This window comes from Mizuhopecten yessoensis, unplaced genomic scaffold, assembly GCF_002113885.1.
Source record: "Mizuhopecten yessoensis strain PY_sf001 unplaced genomic scaffold, ASM211388v2 scaffold10343, whole genome shotgun sequence".
Lineage (NCBI taxonomy): Eukaryota > Metazoa > Mollusca > Bivalvia > Pectinida > Pectinidae > Mizuhopecten > Mizuhopecten yessoensis.
The window spans coordinates 82,482-106,301 of record NW_018408499.1 but is presented as its reverse complement, the minus strand read 5'-3'; the positions used below and the strand labels follow the sequence as shown (position 1 = coordinate 106,301).

Sequence of the window (23,820 nt, the reverse complement as noted above, 5' to 3'; positions counted from 1 at the left end):
TGCCCTACCCACTGCGCCATCCGAGTGTGTCCTAAAACAGCATATTGTTTTGGATATGTCATTGTCTGGTCGAGCTAAGCTGACAAAAATGTGTATTGAATGATATCGTCAAGTAAAATACACAAATGTAAGAAGTTATGCAATAGTTAATGTTCACGGTATGCATAGTTCAATGTTTAACCAATCCAGTTCAGTACAATGTCATTATCACTTTGTTGCTGGCCAGACGCGATTCATTTTCGCAAAAAAACTTTTCAAACTTCTCCATATCCTACTTGGAAAGTAGACAAATTATTACAGAAAAGAAGAAAAAAATAGAAACAAAATTATCATTGAGTTGTCATCCCCAAAAATGCTACAGACCAAAGTATGTTAAGATCTCTGTTCCCAACCTGTAAGAGTGGGATTTTAAACTGTTACTTATACAGTCGACACAGCCTAACGTCACACCACAGGGGAACGTAAGTGGCCGCTTTGTAGAGAGTTCTGGATTCTGCTTTAATTTTTTTTCTGAATGTAACGAGAACTAAGAATACGCGCTTATAACGTCGCTCTATAAGAACGTGCTGGACTCTCTAAAATGAAAAGTAGATTTTTTCAGGACTTTAAACCCCTTAGAAAAAATAGTTATTTTAGCCATTTGTATTACAGAAACGAAGCCATTTTTTAAAATAAAACTAAGTTCACCATCAACGAAAGACGTTGCAGCATGGAATGTCAACACACTGACAGAAATCATCTGACATGGATAATTTCCATTAAATAACGTGTTTTGGAAATTATAATAATGAGCAACAATTAGTTGCATGCAAAATGCAAAAAAAAAAACACCCCACAATCTAGCATATATATGTTATCGTCAGTTATGTTGGTGTTTGGCTGTTTGGAGTGATCGACTCAAACACATAAGGATATAGGATTAAAACTTTAAAGAAACATGCATATAAAAAGACTTTATTATACTTCAATAACACTGACTTTGACGGGGCAAATGAGTATCTTAAGTCCATTGACTGGAATCTTTTATTACAAGGTGATATTGAAAATATGAACTCTCTTTTAACTGATAAAATCCTTACTGCTATCGACCTATTCGTGCCCCATAAAACAGTAACTATAAGACCTAATGATAAAATTTGGATGACTAATGGTATCAGACTCAAAATTAGACAAAGAAATCACCAGCATTCCAAAGCTAAGCTACATAATACTCCAGCTTCTTGGGTAAAATTAAGATCTATTCGGAATGAAGTGATATCCGTAGTCCGGGAAGCTAAAGAAAAGTATTTATCTAAACTTCAATCTTCTTTAATTGATAAAACCATACCCCCGGAAATGGTGGCGTATTGCAAAATCGGTTATGAATCTCAAAAACAAAAAACGAAAATGACTCTCCATTGATTATCAACGGCGAACTGAAAATCCACCCCATAAATAAAGCGGAATCTTTTAACGATTATTTCACTTCGATTTCCGTAACTGAAAAGAATGCTGACGATTTACCTCCTGACTGCCCCCGAGCCCGACATAACTTTTCAACAATAGACATAACCGAACAGGACATTCTTGATCAGCTTGATCTACTCAATACTAATAAACCTTCAGGCCCTGACAGCATTCCTCCAAAATTCATAAAAGGGGTTTCCCAATCTCTTATTCAACAAATCTATTTCTACCGGAAAGCTACCAAATAGATTGAAAAAATGCTCATGTTACCCCAATTTATAAGGGCAAGGGAGATAAAAGTGATCCATCCAACTATAGACCAATATCTGTTACCCCTATATTTAGCAAGCTATTTGAAAAATTGTTTTTAAGTATATGTTCAATTACCTCTCAAGATATAACATTATTTCTAAGAATCAGTCAGGCTTTTTACCTAAGGATTCCACAGTGTATCAGCTATTAATTATATACGATGAAATTGTAAAACATTTAGACAAAGGCAAAGAGGCCAGAATGATTTTCTGTGATATTAGCAAAGCCTTTGACAGAGTTTGGCATGACGGTCTNATTTTTGTTTTCATTATATATTAATGATATTGGTGATGAATTGGCCTCAAACTTCAAACTTTTTGCTGATGATAGTTCCTTATATGGTCTCATTGAGGGAGACAGGCAAGAATGTGCTAATATATTAAATGACGATCTAAGGAATTTTCAATCTGGTATAGAAAATGGGGAATTATCTTTAATCCAGATAAAACTGTAGCCCTGCTCTTCTCGAGGCGGGTTAACTATGAGACACTGCATCCTAACCAATATTTTGATGAATCATCAATTATTAATGTTTCTAATCATAAACACCTAGGTTTGTTTTTCAACGGCAAGGCTAATTGGTCTAACCACATCAACTATATATACGAAAAAGCTTATAAAAGAATTAATATACTTAGAATGTTGAAATACAAAATTGATAGAAAATCACTCGAAACTATATATAGCACATTTATACGTCCAATTCTGGAATATGCAAATATTATATGGGCAAACTGCGCGCATAATGAATGCAGTGTCTTGGAGTCTATCCAACTAAAAGCAGCACGTTTTATTTCAGGGTTAAGACGTGGAACAAGTCATGCTATCTTATATAGAGAATCTAGTTTTATAACACTTAATAGAAGAAGACATTTGCATCAAAAAATTACTTTTTATAAAATATATAATATGAAATGTCCCTCTCATGTCTATGATATAATTCAACCGTACATTAATGATAATACTGACAATTATCATCTTCGCCACAATATCATTTTTAATGTTCCTATACCAAGAACTCAGTTATATAATGCCAGTTTTTTTCCCGAAACTGATGTCTGAATGGAATAATCCATCTTGCCTGTATGCCACAATGACATCCATTGGATCTATAAAAAGAGATTTTTACACTCATTCGAAATGGACTCTCAACCCCAATATACTGATATTTTTAAATACAATGGTGATCGAAAATTTAATATTACCTTTTGTCAACTTAGAAACTGTGCCAGTAACCTGAATTCAGATCTATTTGAATCTCACCTAATTGAAACCCCTGTCTGCTTATGTAGTTCTCCTGTTGAGGATTGTTATCACTTCTTCTTCCATTGTACTCTGTATACTAATCAAAGGCAAATTCTCCTGAACTCCATTTCTGCTCTTAATGACATTATTCCATTAAATACTCAGACTTTTCTTTAAGGATGTCGAAGACTCGATATCAATATGAATATAAGTATCTTAGAGATGGTTAAGAGATTCGTTAAAGATACAAGACGCTTTTACTAGATTACACTTACTTGTTTATCTTTTTTCACATGACTTTGCTGTATGGAATGATACCAGTACATAATTGTACTATGTGCTGTCCACCAGCATAATTTTAATTGCCATTTTTTTGTAAAATCTAGTTTTTGTACAACCATTATCAAAACAATTAATAATGACATGCAAATATCAATATTCATGTACATAATATACATGTTTTATCATTACTTCAATTCAATATAATGTGTTTAAACTGTTTATAACTGTAAGGAGAGGGCGCTCATGGGCTTTGCCTGTTGTCCATTTCCTCTGCATCTAAGATCTGAACAATAAATATTCTGAAATGAAAAAAATAAATAAATAAGGATATAGAAAGTAAATTAAGGGCATTAATTCCTAAAAAAACATCAAAAATATTATGAATGCCACAAATAATATTAATGCAAACAAGAATCTTGATAATTCGTTCTGTACGCGTACGGTAGGTCAGTATCCCTACCGTTATGGGGGCTACCATCCCCACATCCCTGCTGTTGCTGAGGATATTGAAACCTTTCACATCACTGAAATTCTAATGAATGTTAGATGTTATCTAATAGATATGCAATAGTCTTGCTGACTTCGATTTGCAAGGTAAGTCTGCATATCCTTTTCTGACCCCCCCCCCCCCCCCCCCCCCCCCCCCATGTCGTTCTCGAAGCGTTATCCCAAATGGCCGATTAGTTTCGTAATTCATTTACAGTAATACGTAGAAAATGATATGCGCAGACAATACCCAGAAAATCATTTCCTGGAGCTGACAAACTAGAAACTACCTTTTACTTGTTTTACACAAAATGTATATAAGTATATTGTATTGTATCATGACCATATGCTAGTTTGACCTAGTTTATATGTTGAAAGAACTCAGATAGTTCTATTTGCTAAGAAAAGTTCCACTTATAGGACCTATGTTTCCTATCATTAATTCTAGAAAATATATCTCTGCTTAGAGTCTGGATCATGGGAATTTATCACAGAAATGTAGCTCTCCTGCTAACTTTGAGGGTTGTTATTAAAGTTATTATTTATGAGTAAAGGTATTTTGAGACTCGTATACAATAAAAACTTTTTTTAAAAAGAAATACTGTTACTGAGATAAGCAAATTGTTTATTTTTAACAAAAAGTTGACTTCAGCCAATATCTTTAACTTATGAATACTTTTTATCAATGTGGTTTAAAACTATTCATAAGTTAAAGATATTGGCTGAAGTTAACAGTTAAATGTTTTAGGTGAAATGACTGGACTAGTAAACCGTTTATCATCCTAAGACCACAATGTGACGATGAAGAAAGTTTTCACTTGTCGTTTGTTTGTTATATAACGAAAAATATGCTCCAAATAAGCTTACAATCATACATATATTTATTTTTTTATCAATTTATTTTTCCAACAGTTTTTCATAATATAGGTACAGGACAGGTATTTTCATTTTCACACTCTCTAACACACAAACATCATCATCATCATCATCATCATCATCATCATCATCATCATCATTCTGAATGTTGTCGTCATCTTCCTCATCATCATCATCATCATCATCATCATCATCATCATCATCATCATCATCATCATCATCATCATCATCATCATCATCATCATTCTGAATGTTGTCGTCATCTTCCTCATCATCATCATCATCATCATCATCATCATCATCATCATCATCATCATCATCATCATCATCATCATCATCATCATCATCATCACAATCATCATCATCATCATCACCATTATCATCTTCCTCATAATCATCATCATCCTCACAATCATCATCCTCATTCTCAGAATCGTCAACATCATCCTGATTGTTGTCGTTATTATCATCACCAATATCATCATTCTCACAATCATCATCATCATCATCATCATCAACATCAGCATCACTATCTCATCAGCATCCTGATCATAAACGTTTAAACTATCCGTTCCTCATAGCCATCATCATCATCCTCAACGTCATTGTCATCATCCATACAATGGGTGTCATCAGCAACACACCTCAACAGACAGCCACTGAACCAAACTGCAACACCATTTGTTTAGTTGGTACACTCAACAATCATGATTAACATATTCATGATGAGGAAGATCAGCATAACACTTTTACTTTTTAATATATTATTACATGTATACACATTTTATGACGGACAATATAATCCACATCATGTTATATTTTATTTCAGAACCAAATCATATACTTCACTTCATTAAAAAGCACGAACAGATATACCCACTCCTATACGCTTTCACTCACACACACTCACATGCACTCTATCTACAAAAAGATAAAACTCCTGTAATTGCTTTATCTGATATGTGTATAATATTGTCGAAAAGGAGAAAGAGAAATAAGAGAGAAGAAAGGAAAAAGAAAAGGAATGAATAGGCATAGATATTCTGTTGCAAAAATATCATATTGGTGAATTCTAGGGATAGATACCAGAGACAGGGATGTCAAACTATACTCATATAGTACTTAAAAATATATTACCAGAATCAGCAAAATATATTGCCAGAGTACTGGGCAGTTTCAATATAATTAATTCATAATTAACATATATTCAAAATATACATGTGTATGTGTGTACGTACATCTTTATAACTACACTTGTATTAAAAATTAGTCCACAAGCTCTATTAGCCGCATCCATTTTTCCCAGAATGCAGTAAATCGCTGCATTTAGCATTCACCTTTAGCAGTTGCAATATAACTTTGTACGGTGTAATGGTCCTTGATTTGAAGAGTTGTTATTCAGCATTCTATTGTTACTTCTAGAACTGTAAATGTATTGCTTAATCATTAAAAGTATTTCGTTATCGCTCTTATTAAACCGTTCTGTTTGTGTAAACAATCCTAATATGAAAGTGATTTTATTGTATTGGAAAGGAATTAGCAATGCATCTAGGATAGATTCAAAACTTTGCAAAAAAGACTGAACTTCTTGGCATTCCCATAATAAGTGCACTATAGTTTCTTCAACTTGATTACAAAAAGTACATAGAGGATTATCTGAGATACCTACTTTAGATAAAAAATAACTGTTGTCAGTATATGATGCGAAATTCGAAACTGAAGCCCTTGTAGCTTTGTATTAGAAGTAACTTTGAAAGGGATTAGATGTTTCCAGTACTGGTCATTGATGTCAAGTTCAACATTCCATTTAACCTGTCCAGTTGGAATTATTTTTCTATATACCAGTGTGTTGTAAAAACGTTTTGAGCCTTTAGCAGAGAGAATAAAACTTTCCAGATTAACTGGAATATATGGAAAAGAAATATTTTAAAATGGCATCTCATTACCTGCTAAAAACTGTCTTACTGCAGCCATAACACTATAGAAAGTTAGAAAATCTGTGTTTATTTGGAATAAATCTATAAAATCCTGAGAAGTTATCCTTCTTGAATAAATCCCTGATTATAACTATACCTTTGTTATACCATTCTCTGTAAAATACTGACCTTCTACCAACACATATTTGTCTATTAAACCATATTGGAGTTTTCATGACCTCTTCCCTTTTCCATATGGGTTTTCCTTCTCAGCCTTTCTTAGTCTTTCCCATACCTTCAGAATATCTTTCCAGAACTGGTTATTGCATCTATTATAACATGTTTGTAAATAGTCATCCCCAACATAGGGAAGTAGGTTAATATCTACAACAGACTTAATAATATGCTGCCATTTACCTTCACTAAGGAAAAGTCTCTTGACCCAACTCAGTTTTAGAGAAGTAATAAAAGCCTCTAAGTTAACCATTTTCAATCCTCCATCAACATAGTTTTGTATAATAACACCCCTCTTTACTTTGTCAGTCTTACTGGTCCACATATAATCAAACAGGATAGAATTCAGAGTTGATATAAAATTAGCATCTGGGTTAGGTAGAGCAATAAATAGATGGTTGAACTGAGACAGCATAAGTGATTTTATAACATGAATTTTGCCAATAGGTGTCAATGACCTTCTACTCCAGGTTCTAATTAGAGCTTTCAGTTTAATGAGTTTTTTGTCATAATTAAGCTTCGGTATCTGATGTAAATTCAAGCTGAACTCTATTCCCAATAAAGTAAATTTGTCCTTTACCCATACTAGATTCATTTCTGGTAAAAAGCTGACATCACTAAATCTCATACTGCCAATCCAAATAACCTGAGTCTTGCTAACATTAATCTTTAATCCGGAAATTTTAGAAAGACTGTTTAATTCATTAAGTACTTCTCTCAGTGATCTTTCAGAGCCATCTAATATAAGTGTGGTGTCATCTGCGTACATGGAAATTAGGATAGGACAGTCTTTGATTTCTACACCCTTAATATTTTTGTTATTCTTTAACCTGATTGATAAAACTTCCGCACATAAGATAAATATGTATGGCGCTATAGGGTCGCCTTGACGACATCCCCTTCCAATATGAAAGAAGGATGACAAATTCCCTCCCTGATTAATAGCTGAATTGACATTTTTATGTAAAGCTTTAATCCAATGTTTTATACTATTTCCAAAACCAAAATATTTAAAAACATTATCCACAAATTTCCAAGTGACAGAGTCAAATGCCTTCTCAAAATCAATCATAAGTAACATTCCTGGGATATTCTGATCTTCTGTTTACTGCATAATATCATAAACAAGACGAGTATTTTCTCCAATATAACGACCAGCTAAAAAAACCTGTTTGATCACTACTTATAACCTTATCTAAAACTGTTTTTATTCTAGAAGAAATAACCCCTGATGCTATTTTGTACACAATGTTCAATAATGATATGGGTCGCCAATTTTCAATAAATGTCTTGGTTTATCCCCCTTTGGAATGCAAGTTATAATCCCTTGTCTTTGAGTGACAGATAACTCCCAAGAAGAATAGCCAAAATTAATTGACCGTACCACAAAACAACCTAACTGCTTCCAAAAACATTTAAAAAATTCAGTAGTAAAACCATCCGATCCTGGGCTTTTTTTATTTTTCATATTTTTTTAAAAATGTCCAGCTTCCTGGAGTGTTATCTGCCCTTCAAGCTCTGTAGATTCATTATTTGTCAACTTGGGTACATTACAATTTTTTAAGAAGTTATTAAGATCAACATTATCCAAGTTATTATCCTTATACAGGCTTTCATAAAAGTTCTTAACTTCTATCAGTATATCTTTCTGCTTAACTATAACGTCTCCATTGTCCTTTTGTATTTTTGGAAAAAAAATTGAGACAAAATTCCTATTTTCTAAGTTAAAAAATATTTGGTCGGTTTTTCACCCTCCTCTACCCACTTTGCCCTTGAATGAACTATACTACCCTTAATCTTATCTAATCTAATACCCTCAAGCTGTTTTTTCTCTGTTGCCAATGTTTCTAGATCAACAATATCTTCGGACTCCAACTTCTGTATGTTTTCTCTAAGCTCCTTCTCCCTTACATTTCTATTTTTTCCTATAAGATGCATATGAAATTGTCTCACCACGTAGTTCCATCAATAAAGTTTCTAAAAAAAAGTTGATCACTTATAGTAAACTGTAAATCTTCCCCAGGTATGTCTTTCAAACACGTAATATTATATATTTTAGGCAGTAACATTCTTTTACCCTTAAAATTGTTTTTTTTAACCAAGATATGCCATTCAGTTTCCTGTAAAAGAGTTATTTAGCTTCCATAAACCCTTCCCTTTCATAAATTCGTTCAATTTCAATGATAATATGGGATATGAGTGGTCTGTTCTGTACCCTGCCTTAATACTTGAACCTTGAATACTGGTTAAAAGAGATTCAGTCACAAGAAAGTAGTCTAGCCTAGCCTGTTTTATTGGGGTCCTTTACCTCCATGTATATCTCCTAGTCTCTTCATGTTGATCCCGAAAAATACCAATAAGCCCATTATTCTCAGGAATTTCTTACAGTATATTCCTAGCCCTTGGGTTGTTAATATTCTTGTAGCTGTTATCATAATCTAACTTAGGGTTAAGAACACAGTTAAAATCGCCACATATAATATTATTACAGTCGAACCTCGTTATCTCGAACTCGTATAACTCGAAGAGTATTTCATCGGTCCCGGCCAAAACTCTTCCTAATCTTAGTAATAAAAACTCTGATAACTCGAACTCTGAAAACTCGAAAAAGTCGGATATCCCTAAGTGAAACATCGGTCCAAACAACGTAAATCCTATATAAAAATATCGCCTACCTCGAAGTTTCCTAAGATTCACAAGTCTGTCATATATTCTTTAATTATTTGATACATATTAGACGCAGTGCTACGGTAAACATCGTTCTCATTGAGCATCTTACGCTCGGTCATAATTCCTTCGATACACCAAAGCTGCCGAGACAATCTAACCGGAAAATGGGTCACACAGTGTGCGGTCATGCGTAAATAAGCTCCACAGTAAAAATTACAACCTAGGACTGGTTCGCCGGTTTATGTTTTTACAGGAGCTTGTATGGCACTGATAATTAATTGAGAATTTATAGGAACAATGCGATAATTATTGTTGAGTACTTTGTGTTGAGGAGATGTCAAGTGTCATTGGGGTCTATAAATGTGGATATGTTTCCCGATTAACTCATACCCATTTCGGAATGTCGAAATCAACTGAGCAATCCAACGTGTACGCTCCAATACAGTGTGTAAAGACTTGCGCACTTTCATTTCCGCATTGAAATTTCTATCAGCATAGCACGAAGTCGGAGACAGCATGTGTGTTTATTGTAACATTAATAAATTAATGAATATGATTATGAATAAATTGTCATTTTTTATTTTATATAGTTATCTTTTTGTCATTTATCGACTGTTTAAATAAGTTGACTGTCAAAGAAATCAATGACATAAATAGTCTCATATTGCACCAAACACTTTACCAAGCTTTATGCCAAACATAGGAACTCGCTTAACTCGAATACTCGGATAACTCGAAGTTTCCAAACGATCCCATCGCCTTCGAGATAACGAGGTTCGACTGTATCATTATTAAAAAGATTTATAGCATCTTGGATCTTTGTAAAAAAATCTGGGCAGTCTTGATTCGGACCATACACAGTTACCAGAGTAGTTTTTGTGCCTTCTATTATAGTATCAAGCGCTAAGAAATTTCCAGAATTGTCCTTTTTTCCCCTTAAAATCTTAACTTCAAAATTATTATTAAACATAATAGCAACACCCTAGCATTTGATCTAAAGGAATTGAAAAAACAATCACACACCCCATTCATTTCTAATAACATGTTCATTTTCCTGAACAAAATGCGTATCTTGTGAACAATAGATGTTGTAATTTTTTTCCTTCATGTATGCGAAAACGTCTTTCCTTTTTAACTTTTTGCCCAGACATTGACAATTTGCTGATACCAATGTTATTCCATTCACGTTAGACCGCTGTCATACACGTGACGTTTTACCCTTGATAGTAAGTCTGGCATCCCTGTGAGTAAAGGAAAAAATAGAAGAAAGAAGAAAGAAAAACCTAAAATCATATGTTTGAGGTCTAGAGTCGATAACCACTGACATACTCACGCTTCAAATAGAAAAGAGAAAAAAATGTTTACACCATGCTAATACACCGGAAGTCTACAGGATATAGTAACGTCTAAAAAGATTCGGCACTGAATATTCGTTTTTTTTTTATATATATATTTAAGAAAAAATATTTGAAATGAACCAGCTTCAAATGAAATACCACATACAAGTTGCGAAAAACCAAACCCTTGGTATCAATAGCAAAAATAAAACCAAACTAACATACAAATAAAACTATACCACACCGATCACACACCATGGAACAGGTAAAAAAAAATCAATGCAGAAAGATTTATTTTATGTGCATGAACGCAAGATATGAAAATCATGTATCAACAGCTAAACTTTCCGTTACACAGAAAACTCATTCTTTTATATGTGAGTAATAGTTCCAGGACGGAATCTCCTAGTAAAACATATTAAATGTAAATAGATCAAAAGAATTTTAGATAAACAGAGCTACCGTGTCCATAGATACTGAGAAAGACCAGGTATCGAAAAATACACGTACCGTATAGAGGACGTACATTTGTTTTCAAAATAAAGTAAGTCGTAATGTTATTTAACATATTTTTATATCACGAGACTTATCTTCACATGGAAAACATATATTCCGATAGTACTTTATAAAAGCGAATTTGAAAAACATTAAAATCCTTCAAAAAAATAAATACGAAAACGAAAACTCACAAATTAGTAAATCACTTAGGAAACGCACTTTTAACACTGGTCAACGAGGCATTACTGCCAAAGTCACTGTCGACCGTTCTAGTTTTTACACTTAATTCCTTCTGTAACCAAAGTTAGCGTCATTTTCAAGATACTTTGCTGTGAGTTTTGTGTCGTGAAACAATTTCCTTTTTCGTCCGTTTTTCAGCACAACGAATAATTTTGCGTCTATACTATAAGAGTTTTGCACACAGTCTAAGTGATAAGCCTCCTTAAGTCTTTGTTGATTAGCTGCTGTGAGGTCCTCGGTAACTGTGAATCCGGATCCCTTCAGCGTCCTACGAGCCTTGATGATTTAGTGTTTCTTCCGTCGATTTGTGAACTTAACAATCACGCTTCTCTTCTTGTTGTTGTCAAACCTCCCCAGTCTATGTGCGATGTCAATGTCGTCTGATCGTAGGGGCACTTTCAGACGATTATTGACAAAGTCCACGATCATGCTTACACAATCATCCACTGATTCTCGTTCAGAATGATCGGGCAGTTCATTAATCCGGATCGAATTCTTACGGCCATGCTGCTCAAGGTCGTTGTGGTGCTGCCCAAGGTCGCTGATGAATTCTTCTGAATCAATTACTCTCTGTTCGAGGATGGTGACCTTTTCCCTCAGGTCCTCGTTCTCAGACTCGAGCGAGTTAATTTTCCCTGTTAATTGAATGAACAATTGTTTCGTTCTCCCGGTGAATATCTGCCTGAAGTTCGTCCTTTAACTTTGCCACAATCGAGTTAAGATAGTCCTTTGTAAAAGTGTTTTCAAGTTTTTCAAGTTCCAAACTTTCGGTCACAGTTTTCGTCTTGCTCGGACCCATGCTGGTCTATATGGTGAAACAGTAGATATATACACACTATACCGGCAAGCGCCTAGCTATGGTACACGTCTATAATAATGCGTGGTAAGTAGTGGTCACAATCATATATTTTATTGGAGCTCGCCTTTCGTGGAAAAGAACATTTTACTAATGTCACAATGCAATTCAATTCCTGATTTCGTTATATAAAGAATGAAGACGAATCGTAAGCCACGTCATTCAATTTCATATTCAGATATATCGACGATATGCTGTCAAGAAATTCGTTGACTATATAAATCGCATATTCCCTCCAGAGCTTAAATTCAAGGACACTAGAGACTCATCTACTTCAGTCGTATGACTAATAGGAACGACTTACAGCTAAGCTGTACGATAAGCGGGACGATTTCGGCTTTCCGACCGTGAGCTTTTCCCTTCCTGATAGCAATATCGCCGTTTCCCTTACCTACGGTGTAAAATGTCGCAGTTGATAAGGTTCTCAAAAGCTTGCTCCAAATATCACCACTCTCGTGATAGATGTCAACTGGTGATAGACAAACTTATAACACAGGGTTGCCAAAGTTGCAGAATGATGAAGTGTTAAAGTCGCCATCAGAATCTCATAGAGAAAGATGCTTTTTTTTGTGTGAAATGAAGGTCGATATATAAGTGTCTTTTGTTTTTTGTTTTTCTCACTGCCGGAGTTCTCGATGAGAGGACGTGAAATTGCTTGGATTCGGCTTAGATTTACACGGCGAGTGTCATCGATGAAGCAGAAGACACGTGCTCTTCAGGATCCTGATATTATGTTCCTTGTACATTGTCAAGGGTTTCCATGTAAATCGTTCCTTTGGTTTATAATTTGCCATAGTTTTATTGATTTTGGGTGCGAATGGTGGTTTTGTTGACATTTTTGGTATTCTTTTTTCAACTTGGTTCTTATCCCTTTTGTATTTTAAAAATAAAAATATGTTTAAATAAAAAAACATTTTAAACTATTATAATCATTGTAAGATTTTAGAATGTATTAAATGGTGAACCTGATGGAATAATGAACCTTTCATGAATATAACCTCCACAGAATCCTTCAGTATCTTGAAATTCCCATTCCAGATAAATACAGTCAAGGCTACTCTCGGAACACCTCCATTTAGACGCCTCTCTTAATGTTCCCTATTGTAACATAACTAGTTCATGTGAAATGAGCCTGTATTTAAAAAAAGACACATCTAATGAGAGGGCACCTGTTTGAAGATACCCTTTTCGATATTCTTAAACGTATCAATTTCGTTGCGAAATGGACCTTTATTGGTTGCCATTTTAAGACTACTTTTCAGGATTCCCAAGATTGGCATCTTGATACAGGTTTGTCAGTGATAAAGGCACGCTATATGAAGTATATCTTAATGTATATAGAGAGACTTGTCAAAACATTATCTTTTCTATAAGGTACGGACAGTCAAACTACACAAGAAATACATTGTAAAAAGAGATCTTAATATTGCCGTCTGTTTTCTAGAGAAAGAAGATTTGAATATTTCATACAGATAAGAATGGGGATCACAAGTGAATTTACTTTGGGGGGGGGGGGGGGGGGGGGATGGGTGTTAATAGTTAATAACAAAGGTAATCAGAATCCTTTTTTTCTAACTGTACAATATGACCCCTATATACTCGTGTTGGATTGGTCGACTTTAAATATTGTTCCATTCTGACAAAAATAGAGCACGTAAGTGTGTATGTATAATAGCGGTGTCAGTTCTTTCTGAAGCAATGTTTGTGACGATTGGGTCGGTCTGGACGACTTCTGTAATGGCTTCCATTATAATTAAATTTTTGTTAGTATTTTCTATTACTATTAACAATATGATCAAACAAAGTCTGATTATATTTGTGTAACAATAAGATCTATATATACACTGCATACATTAATGTATTAGGCAATTAAGCTTGGCAGTACTTGTTGATACGATTGCCGATGACGTTATACTAAGAGCTATGGGTAATTTAGGTACCTACTTTGTATATATACATTTATTTGATCGAATGATCCAGTGCCCTGTTCAGCAGAAATAGCTATTGAAATGATATGTTGTTATAACGGACGGTCTGTGGGTTTTTTGTTAGTACTATAGTGTATGTGATATACAAGAGGTATTGAGAATAAAGATTAGTCATCGTACATACCTGTTTAAATAAAAACCTCTGTGTGCTTACATGATCGGATCTACGGTTGACATGAAAAGACAGAAATAAGAAGACCTCAAAGCAAATAGACAAACATCATGATACCTTACAAAAAACGGAAAATATGTGTTTCGTGCAACCAAAGTTGGAAACCTGATCATGATATCGACCGAAAAGGTTTTTTCTCAGCTTAGAATTAGTAATCCTTGGCAAAGTGGTTTATTGGTCACCATGACACACACATCCAGAAAGGCTAGTACTTAAGCACATTCGTCAATTTGTGAAGCCTTGTCTTACCCTGGTTCTACATTGGTATAGTTGCGAATGAATAAAATAGAAATTCGTTTTATAAATGTGCACATTGCACTAATCACCGACACGCTACCTGTTAAATTGAAATGTAGATCTTCTTCTTATTACATGAATTTCAATACAATATCTTATATTGGCCAGCCTGAAGTTTAAAAGTCTCTTTGTTCCCAACCTATTTATAGAGATTAAAATTACGTGCTTTATTCATTTTTTTTTATTGTATACAATACCTTTGGCATCAAGCCATATCACGTGATCTAACTTTGTTTTGGGACACTGAAACTTTGCTTGACTAGACAGCACTGTGTATAGTATCCCACCTACAAGGTTGATCATCGAACTCGACGTTAACTCTGTATAGGTTAGTACAATTAATGTATGTATCTATGTTTACTAGTTATCTAACAACAGATTTACTGTATATATAGGAAAGTTTAGTCAATTTGTGCATATTTGTTTAACAGTTATTCCAATTAGATATCAATTATATAATAGCATAAGCAATAACCTTTTCATTGTATGATATCCCTCTCCTATTATTGTTGTATAAGTGTTTCAGGAATATTTACATTGAACCATTTTGTAACCGTTATTGTTTTTGATCCTCCATTGATAGCCTTACAATACATGATGAGAAGAGTGGTATATCACCGCATTATATTAGACAAAAATAAAATGTAATGGCGATGGTTCGTCCTTAAGTAATTCTTGTAGATCATTGTCCTACATACAACTGACTTTTCTTCTTTACTTCACCACGTTGCATTAGTCTACAGCATTACATTGAATGGACATCTAACTATTTCAATCTCTAACACATGTAAATACATCTTATCTTACTTTAGTAAACGATCATTTCTTCAGTAAGAATATACCATCTTCATAGGCTGATAAAGCTGACAAGACAAAATTGATCTGCTTTTGAGCTTATTATTAGTACGCAGGGTAGCTAGTTAACGGTTGGCTGTAATTTATACCATAAATGTTGCTAGTTTTGTCGATTTCATGAGTAAATTCTGGACTTGAAACGCATAATTCAAATAAAGTGTTGAAGCTACCTGGAATGGATTATCTTCAGTTGGCATCAACTTGCTTTAAATTAATTACAATCTTACTATTTACCAAACTTCGTAAATTATCATATATCTATGTATGTATATCATTTGTGGATTCTTTATAAATGCCACATTTTATATCAATGAATTGACTTTGTCGAATTTTCTATAAAAAAAACTGCACACTTGAAATTTGCCATTATCTATTTTTAAATTACCAAGAAGTGTAATTCTTCACCACTGAGGTAGTCATTTTATGTGTATTAGATTACTGCAAGAGTTGGGGCTTTTGGTTTTCCAAACCTGACAAACATTGTACTCACACACACACACCCACACACAAACACACACCCCACACACACATGTTTGATGTTTAATGTCCGACGCTATGCATGTCCCCAACCACGTGCATATCAGAAATTGCCAAAACTCAAATTAATGGAGAAAATGAATCAGTTATTTTTTACTTTGTTATGTAGCTGTGGGTAAACATGGCACAGACAGAGGAACATGTCAGAGGGGCTTGGGTTCCTTCTTTGCCTCACTCTCTCAATGGTTGAGGGTGCCAGCATCACAGGATTATATGTACAGTTTAGAAAATGTATCTTTAAGTTAGTTTCATATATTAAATTTGCACATATTTTTCAGACAAAATGCATGCATTTCACTCTGCTCGAGAAGCTATCACAATAATTCTGTGTGTTTAGGCATTAGAAATAGAAGTAAAACACATTTCAATATTTGTTTTAGTACATATAGACCATCTGAATACCACAATTTCTGATATTGTAAAAAGAAATAATATAAATCTGAACACGTCCAAAATACATTTAGTTAACCTTTCCGACAATAAATTATTTTTAGTCCCTAACCACTCAATGTACACGAGGTTATGATTACCGACCAACCGTTCTACCTGGCCAATGGTGTACTCATGATCATTGGGCCGTGACCCACAAGCCAGTCATGCGTTGCAGTGCTGCCAACTTTGTATACACAGACGTGCATGCTTTTTATGCAAATGACCGTGTCTGTAGCGGTGCGCTTTGAATCTCTGTGACTTGTCAACGTTTGCGTACATCGGGAAACGGACCTAGTCAATACATTCCAATTATAAAACCAGAAATGCTAACAATATGTATAGGATGGCTTCCCCACTTCACGATAGTCGCAGCCGCCAACCCCCGGGATTCCTATTTTTACATGCCACCAAGCACCTGTCCCTTGTAACAATGACACCTTAGTCGGAAATAAAGTTCAACAATTTATAACATGGCACAGAAAACATTTAACAATCATGACAAGTGGTGACCAAAGTGGATTAAGACTTCATTAAATAATTCCTAACAGTCCCTACTTATATTTCTACCACAGTAACTCTCAAGAATATGTATCTACCGACAACTTGGCGGCATCGCTGCCGACATACTCCAAAGTTATCCCTGACATTACAGCGTTTGCAACGTGAGCTATGAGCCGTCCGCCCATAGAAAGGATAATAGGTTGTTTCTCCTGGGCGAGGGACACATGATAAATTGATTACCATCACCATCCCTCCCTTCTACCCATCCAACCCCCTCATTGAATCATATTATCATCACCAGAAATATTCTTCTCTCTGCAAGTAAAGTTGAGTTACATGTTTATTTGTTTAAGCTTTGTTTTTTGAAGAGTTTTCTCACATAAGTAAATACGTGGCTGTGTTTGAAAATTGATATATAAAATGTGTGTTTCGACTGCAAAAAATGCATGGCATTGTCACTATATAATCTATTTGAAAGCTGTGTTGTTGATGGGACTTTAAATGCCATGCACCGCGAGACACTTTTCTTAGCGTATTAATACAACACCGACCGGATTACAATATCCAGTGTAAACAAACCTGACGGCTGCTAAAATATCGCTGGGCATTGTGAGATTTGACAATGTTATTGTAAATGTGTACAAGAAAAATCGAGAAAACGTTTTTTTTAAAATACAGTACTTTTATTACAACAACAAAAAAGACCTGCAAGGTCTGCAATATTGTACAAAATGCACATCGGTTGAAACAACCAATGAAAACAATTTTACACTCTTACAATTTATCAGAAATATCGTCTGTTACACTGCATTGATCCACATGGAATCTTTACAAATGTCTGAAATACACATATGCTATACTGATACCGGTCACATCACACATAAACAAGGCATATGTGTATTTTAGACATTTGTAACAAACCCATGTGCTCTGTCGCAATATCACTCACTTTAAACGCTATCACGCGACTATCAGCCACGGTTTCCTCAGTTTATGACTTATATCAAATAACGAGAGTGTTGTAGAATCTACCGACTGCAGTCAGGTTTGGCGCATTATGGTTTGTTTGCTTGCAAAGCTGTGTCATTCAAATAGAACATAAATGCCATACAAAAACAGTTCATTGCTTAAATACTCGAGTTAATACGTTGAGAAAACGTATAAGATGATTCCAAATATTGCTTAGTATGACTTTGTATAGACGATAATATCTACAGTAAGTTGTAATTGTATTCTGTGTAATGTCGCGTAAATGTTATCTAGATACAAGTATATGTTTCAACTTGGCATTAGAACATTACATCGAAATCGCCTAATATTTCAAGTTCCTCCTTACAGATACGATGGCGGAAAATTATGTCGACGAAGTTGAGAAGATCACAAAACTCAAAAGTGAATTTCTGGAATGTTCAATCTGCATGGAGGAGTATGATGAAGCAGAACGGAAACCCAGACTTCTTCCTTGTCTTCATACATTCTGCAATTTCTGTCTATTACAAATTTATAAAAACGACATTGTTTCTTGCTCCATATGCAAGACAGAACATCAAATTGCAAACCTCGAAAGTGTTCCAGTGGACAGAACAAGATGGGATCTTTTAGACTTTGTTCGGGCAGTTACTAGCGTCTCAACTGTCGAGTGTGAAGTTTGTGACAAACACGAAATAGCATCACATAGATGTCAGGAGTGCTCTAGGTTTTTTTGTAAAAATTGCATCGAAGCCCATTACACCATGCAAAAAGTAATCGGAAAGCATACAGTATTTGATCTTCAGCAGAAACCTGGCAAAACAGACAGCATATCAAGGTATGTCCATCAGCAGTACTGCGAGCTCCATACAGAGGAGAAGTTGCTTTACTATTGTTCTGGGAAGAATTGTGAAACTCCGATATGCAATAGTTGTTATGTCTTAAACCACAGCGACAAAGAAGATCATACAGTTAAAGCAATTACTGATGTGTATGACACAGAAAAGGCTCAATTATTGGAGCTATCCAGATCGGTACAAAACAAGGTCGACGAAGCAACCCTTATTGCTCAGAATGTGGACCTAACAATACACACGCTTTTAAAAAATGAGAAGCAGTCGGAGGAGGAAGTTGATGCAGCCTTCAACATTTGTGCGGAGCTGCTGGAGAGACGAAGACAAGACCAGCGAGTGTTGATCAAAGAAAAGTCAGAACAGAAACGAAAAGTACTTACAGAGCAGGCTGAATCTCTTTCCTCTTCCATCGACTGTATGCGGACCGACTGTAAATTCCTTGAGCAGTCATTAAGTTCTGAAAACCCTGCTGGATTCCTCATTATAGCACCAACCATTCGAAACAAGTTTCATGTCATGCTAAACCAGGAAACGGAGCACATACCTTTCCAAACAGCACACATGGAATATATCAAACAAAATATGGCCACCAATTTTTCCAGCTTCGTACAAACCTTAGGCAGTGTTGCAACTAGCTCACTCTTCCCCCCAAACACCATTATCAACGTGCAGGATTCTGATCCAGAAGTGAACAAGAGAACCGATATCCATGTCCAGCTGTTTGACCACGACAAGAATCTCTTGGTTGATGACAACGTTGACATATTGGTCAGGATCAAACCACCAAATGGAAACGCCTTAGATACACATTGTGTAAAAACTAATGACGGTCAGTATAAAGCAGCATGGACACCTACAACCGAAGGTCAACACTTGGTCCAGGGGTTTGCTTTTGAGGGCAACGTGGAACTGCCAGGAAAGAACATAAATGTCAAAAAGGTTACAAAAGGTAAATATTTGGAAGATATATATTTTCTAAATTATTGGAACGTAAGAGTAAGATGGCTTATATATTAGCCATCTGGGTTTGGTTAGTTCCCAGGCCATGGTTAAAGACTAAATCATAAATCAGCATGTAGACAATAGACGCTACCAGTCTGAATAGAAAGATATATATTTAACCTTTGCATAGGCATGGTCATAAATCCCTTCCACCAGTAGACATATTACTGAACATATCTAACCCCTACTATATGAAAATATGTATACTTGATCAATATCAAACGCTTTTAATTTACTATGCTTAGCGTATCTAAGGAATGTTATGTGTCGATATTTGACAGAAGCTTTAGCTGAAGGAAGGCCAGAACAGACAGACACCGGAAGGTAAGTATATGTTACTTTACTCTCCGATTGTTATATGTTAATTGTCTCATTGTTGACAAGAGAGAAATACATACATTTCTACTCCTCTATGTTAATGACCTCAGTGTCTAGAGCATATTGTAATTTGAAATAAATATACACCTCTATTATCATACATTAGGATCCCATTAAGTGATATAATAAGTATTTTAAACGTAAACTGTACTTTTATCAATGTTCAAAGTTCAATGTTCTTTATTCCAAAGGCCTAGCGGCCCATAAGTTATATGCAAATACAACATAGATATGTACAATATATACAAACAAATGAAGATTGAATCATGACAAATGTACAAATTTGCCCGTTTTATTTAGTTCCTTAACACCGTTTACACTTAACACCTGAATTACCTTGACTACACTTGGCTTTCGAAAATAATATTTCCTGATATATTTTTGACGTAAATCTGAATAAAATGGACATTTAAGTAAAAAATGGAATTCATCTTCAATTTCGGCAGCATGTACACTTTCTGTCCTGTCTCGAACTATTATCATGTCTACCTTTCTCTATGTTAAGATCATGCGATGACAGTCTAATGCCTGATAAACATTTTCTGAATCAATAGGAATACATAAATAATACTGTAAACAAAAATTATCAACTAAATGTTAAGTAACCACGTGATAATTGACTTATTTTAAATTCCTAGTTGTATACATCATTAAATCTATATTCTATTATTTGTAATGTAGAACTTTCTATCTCACTACCATTTAACACTTTTTTTGTAATTTTCAATTTCAACCAATACCTCAAAATGTTTGTTCTTTCTTTCAGTATTCACTATACACCGTCCTAATTCAAAATACACCAAATCATTTCCTGTACATTTCTTGACTTCAAGTTGTTTCTTACAAAACTTGGGTTCGTGTATTTTTTCCACATTTGGAGCTTTAAGATAACCCCATATTTAAAACATTGACGTTTTATTTTAATATTCATTGCAAAGTACGCTTTTCTACTTTACCGTTATAAGTGAATAACATTCCAAGGTAGTTAAATTCATCAACCACTCTTTATATCTCTACCCGATGCTGAATCTCTGAAGATGTCAAACTAATGAAGTATTGCGTATCTGCTTAGAATGTATTACATAGATATTAGACTAAACCGTTGTTCAATTAAAGTTAAGTGAGAGATTTATGAAACGAGTCTAAGATTTTTTCAATTTAGCGAGCCTTTGGCGTAGTTGACAACAGGCATAGTTGACAACAACTTTCGTGGTATTTGAAGTTACGTCGAAACTTTCAAAAATTCATAACGATGATGAATATATATGATCGATAACATTTGGAACTAAAAACAGTGAAACTATAATTTAAACAATTGGTGGGTTAACGTTTCTGTATGTAAGTGCAATAATCGAAGCTTTGATGATTAAAGTACGTATTTGTTGGTAACTGACAAAAAGTCAGGAAGACAGGTTCTTCAAAACCTTAAATTGGTGAAAAAAAGGGAAAAATGAAGCTTTTACATTTTTTATCCGATTTTTAGATCCGGCTTAGATGAGTGGCAAAACGCAGCAGGACATTTCTTTACAAAACCTTAGCAACTAGTTGTTTATAAGGATAACAGATTAATTTCCTTAGTTTTGATTATAATTGTACTGTTGTAAAGTGTTCGATTTTCGGCTTCGCCCATTTGTCTTCAACCGATGACATCTTTTCTGTTTTATTGGCCAGTAATTTATTCATCTACCTTTCATTTACAGGAAGACGCCTCCTCCTCGCGCAAAGAAGACTGGTAGAATAGAAAGTATGTTATCTTAATTCAACTCTAGAGATATATTGTAAGAACTTACAATGCCACCCTGTTAACTGGTGTAGTGTTTATTCCGTTATTATTGTCGAGGTCTGCTTGTAGCTGGTAATAGTCTGTTCAGCATTCCTAGTCATTTCCAAGCTGTATCTGATGATCATTTCATTTTTAAAATAATGATTATCTCATCTTACTTATTGAGCTATAGGTTTAACCGATTGAGCTAAATGCTTACGTAACCAATTGGTTATTCGCTATAATTACAATAAGTTTATATAATAATCCTAATTATTTTGTAAATGACCCTAGCGACTAAACAACGACTGTTCTGAGTACATCTTGACTAAATTAGATAAACAGACCACATGGGCTTTGTGAACAATGCTTACTTGCCGAAATAAACGCAATTTAAATTCCAATTTAATCCGCCTTGCTACTTCCAGTCGCCATTTAGTAAACAGGACCTAATCTCGAGCTGATGCACGTTTGAAAGAGTTTAAAGTATTGCAAAGCTTCTAAACGATCGTGCCCAGAACATACTCTCTAAGGATGATGTTTTTGATAAATTTACTATCAGTTATTTACTATATTTCTTTTCTGTATCACTTTCATTAATTCATAAAAGAACAAATTTATTTTTTCCCCTTAATTTTTTTTTCTTTCAAATGTTAAAACACATTTTTTTGGAAAAAATGTTCTAGTTTCCAGATTATGATCAAACGTCGTCTGCTTCGCAAACATTCAAGAAAATAATATTTACAATGTATTGATATTTGTTTTATTAACTAGTTTATTCTTTAAACTATCTTTTATTAATAAATATTGAAAAGATTTTGCATTTTATGACGTAACCGGAAGCGCACTTGATACGAGAACGTGACCCGGAAATAGCTCACAACATAATCAGGACAGTAATAATAAACAGACGTTTATCGAACATTAACAGATTAATACCGTATGTATTGAGACACTGATGTGCTAGAATCCAACACAAGGTAACACTCGTTTAATCCATTGCTATCACATNCAGACGTTTATCGAACATTAACAGAGTAATACCGTATGTACTGAGACACTGATGTGCTAGAATACAACACAAGGTAATACTCGTTTAATCCATTGCTATCACATCAAGTACTAACTGACATGTATGCGGAAATATCAGCATTAAATGTTTGCGATCGCGCAAACCTACTTTCGTTTTACAGTTTACATACATTTGCACATGTCGGCATCAACAGTATACCTAAAGTTAACTTATGTCCTTCATCGTGCCGAAGATTATACATAGGCGCATTCGAGGAAAAGTTCGTGATTAAAAGCTTGTGTGTGTGTGGTTTTTTTATCTTAAAATTATCGGATAAAAGCATAGTGGCATGTTACTTCAAAAAAAAATTATACAAGAATCATTATTTTACGTTAAATATATGTCATAGTTAACATAAGCTCTCAGGAGCTTGAAACATTGTTACAGTGTAAGGCAAACAACAAATGTTATCACAAGATACCTACGTTGGATGGATTAAGATAAAGAGGCTAAATAATCATGCTGTACAAAATTTGGCACTAAAACAACTTACTTAAAAGCCAGTCCAGAAGGCAGGTGATTGGGAAATAGCATTTATTTGTAACCAGGAGCAAGGGTTTGGTAGCCGTTAATATTAAAAGACGTTTTAAGTATTGATGCTGC

General features: G+C 34.6%; 1 protein-coding gene across 1 annotated transcript in view; it reads left to right on the top strand.

Moving 5' to 3' along the window:
* Positions 1-23,820, top strand: part of LOC110460273 (tripartite motif-containing protein 45-like) — a 39,238-nt gene that overhangs the window by 1,222 nt on the left and 14,196 nt on the right. The window contains exons 2-4 of the mRNA XM_021513096.1: positions 18,519-19,952; positions 20,287-20,329; positions 22,084-22,127. Of these exons, the coding sequence (XP_021368771.1) occupies positions 18,524-19,952; positions 20,287-20,329; positions 22,084-22,127 (1,516 nt within the window). The 5' untranslated portion in view covers positions 18,519-18,523. The remainder of the gene's footprint in view (positions 1-18,518; positions 19,953-20,286; positions 20,330-22,083; positions 22,128-23,820) is intronic.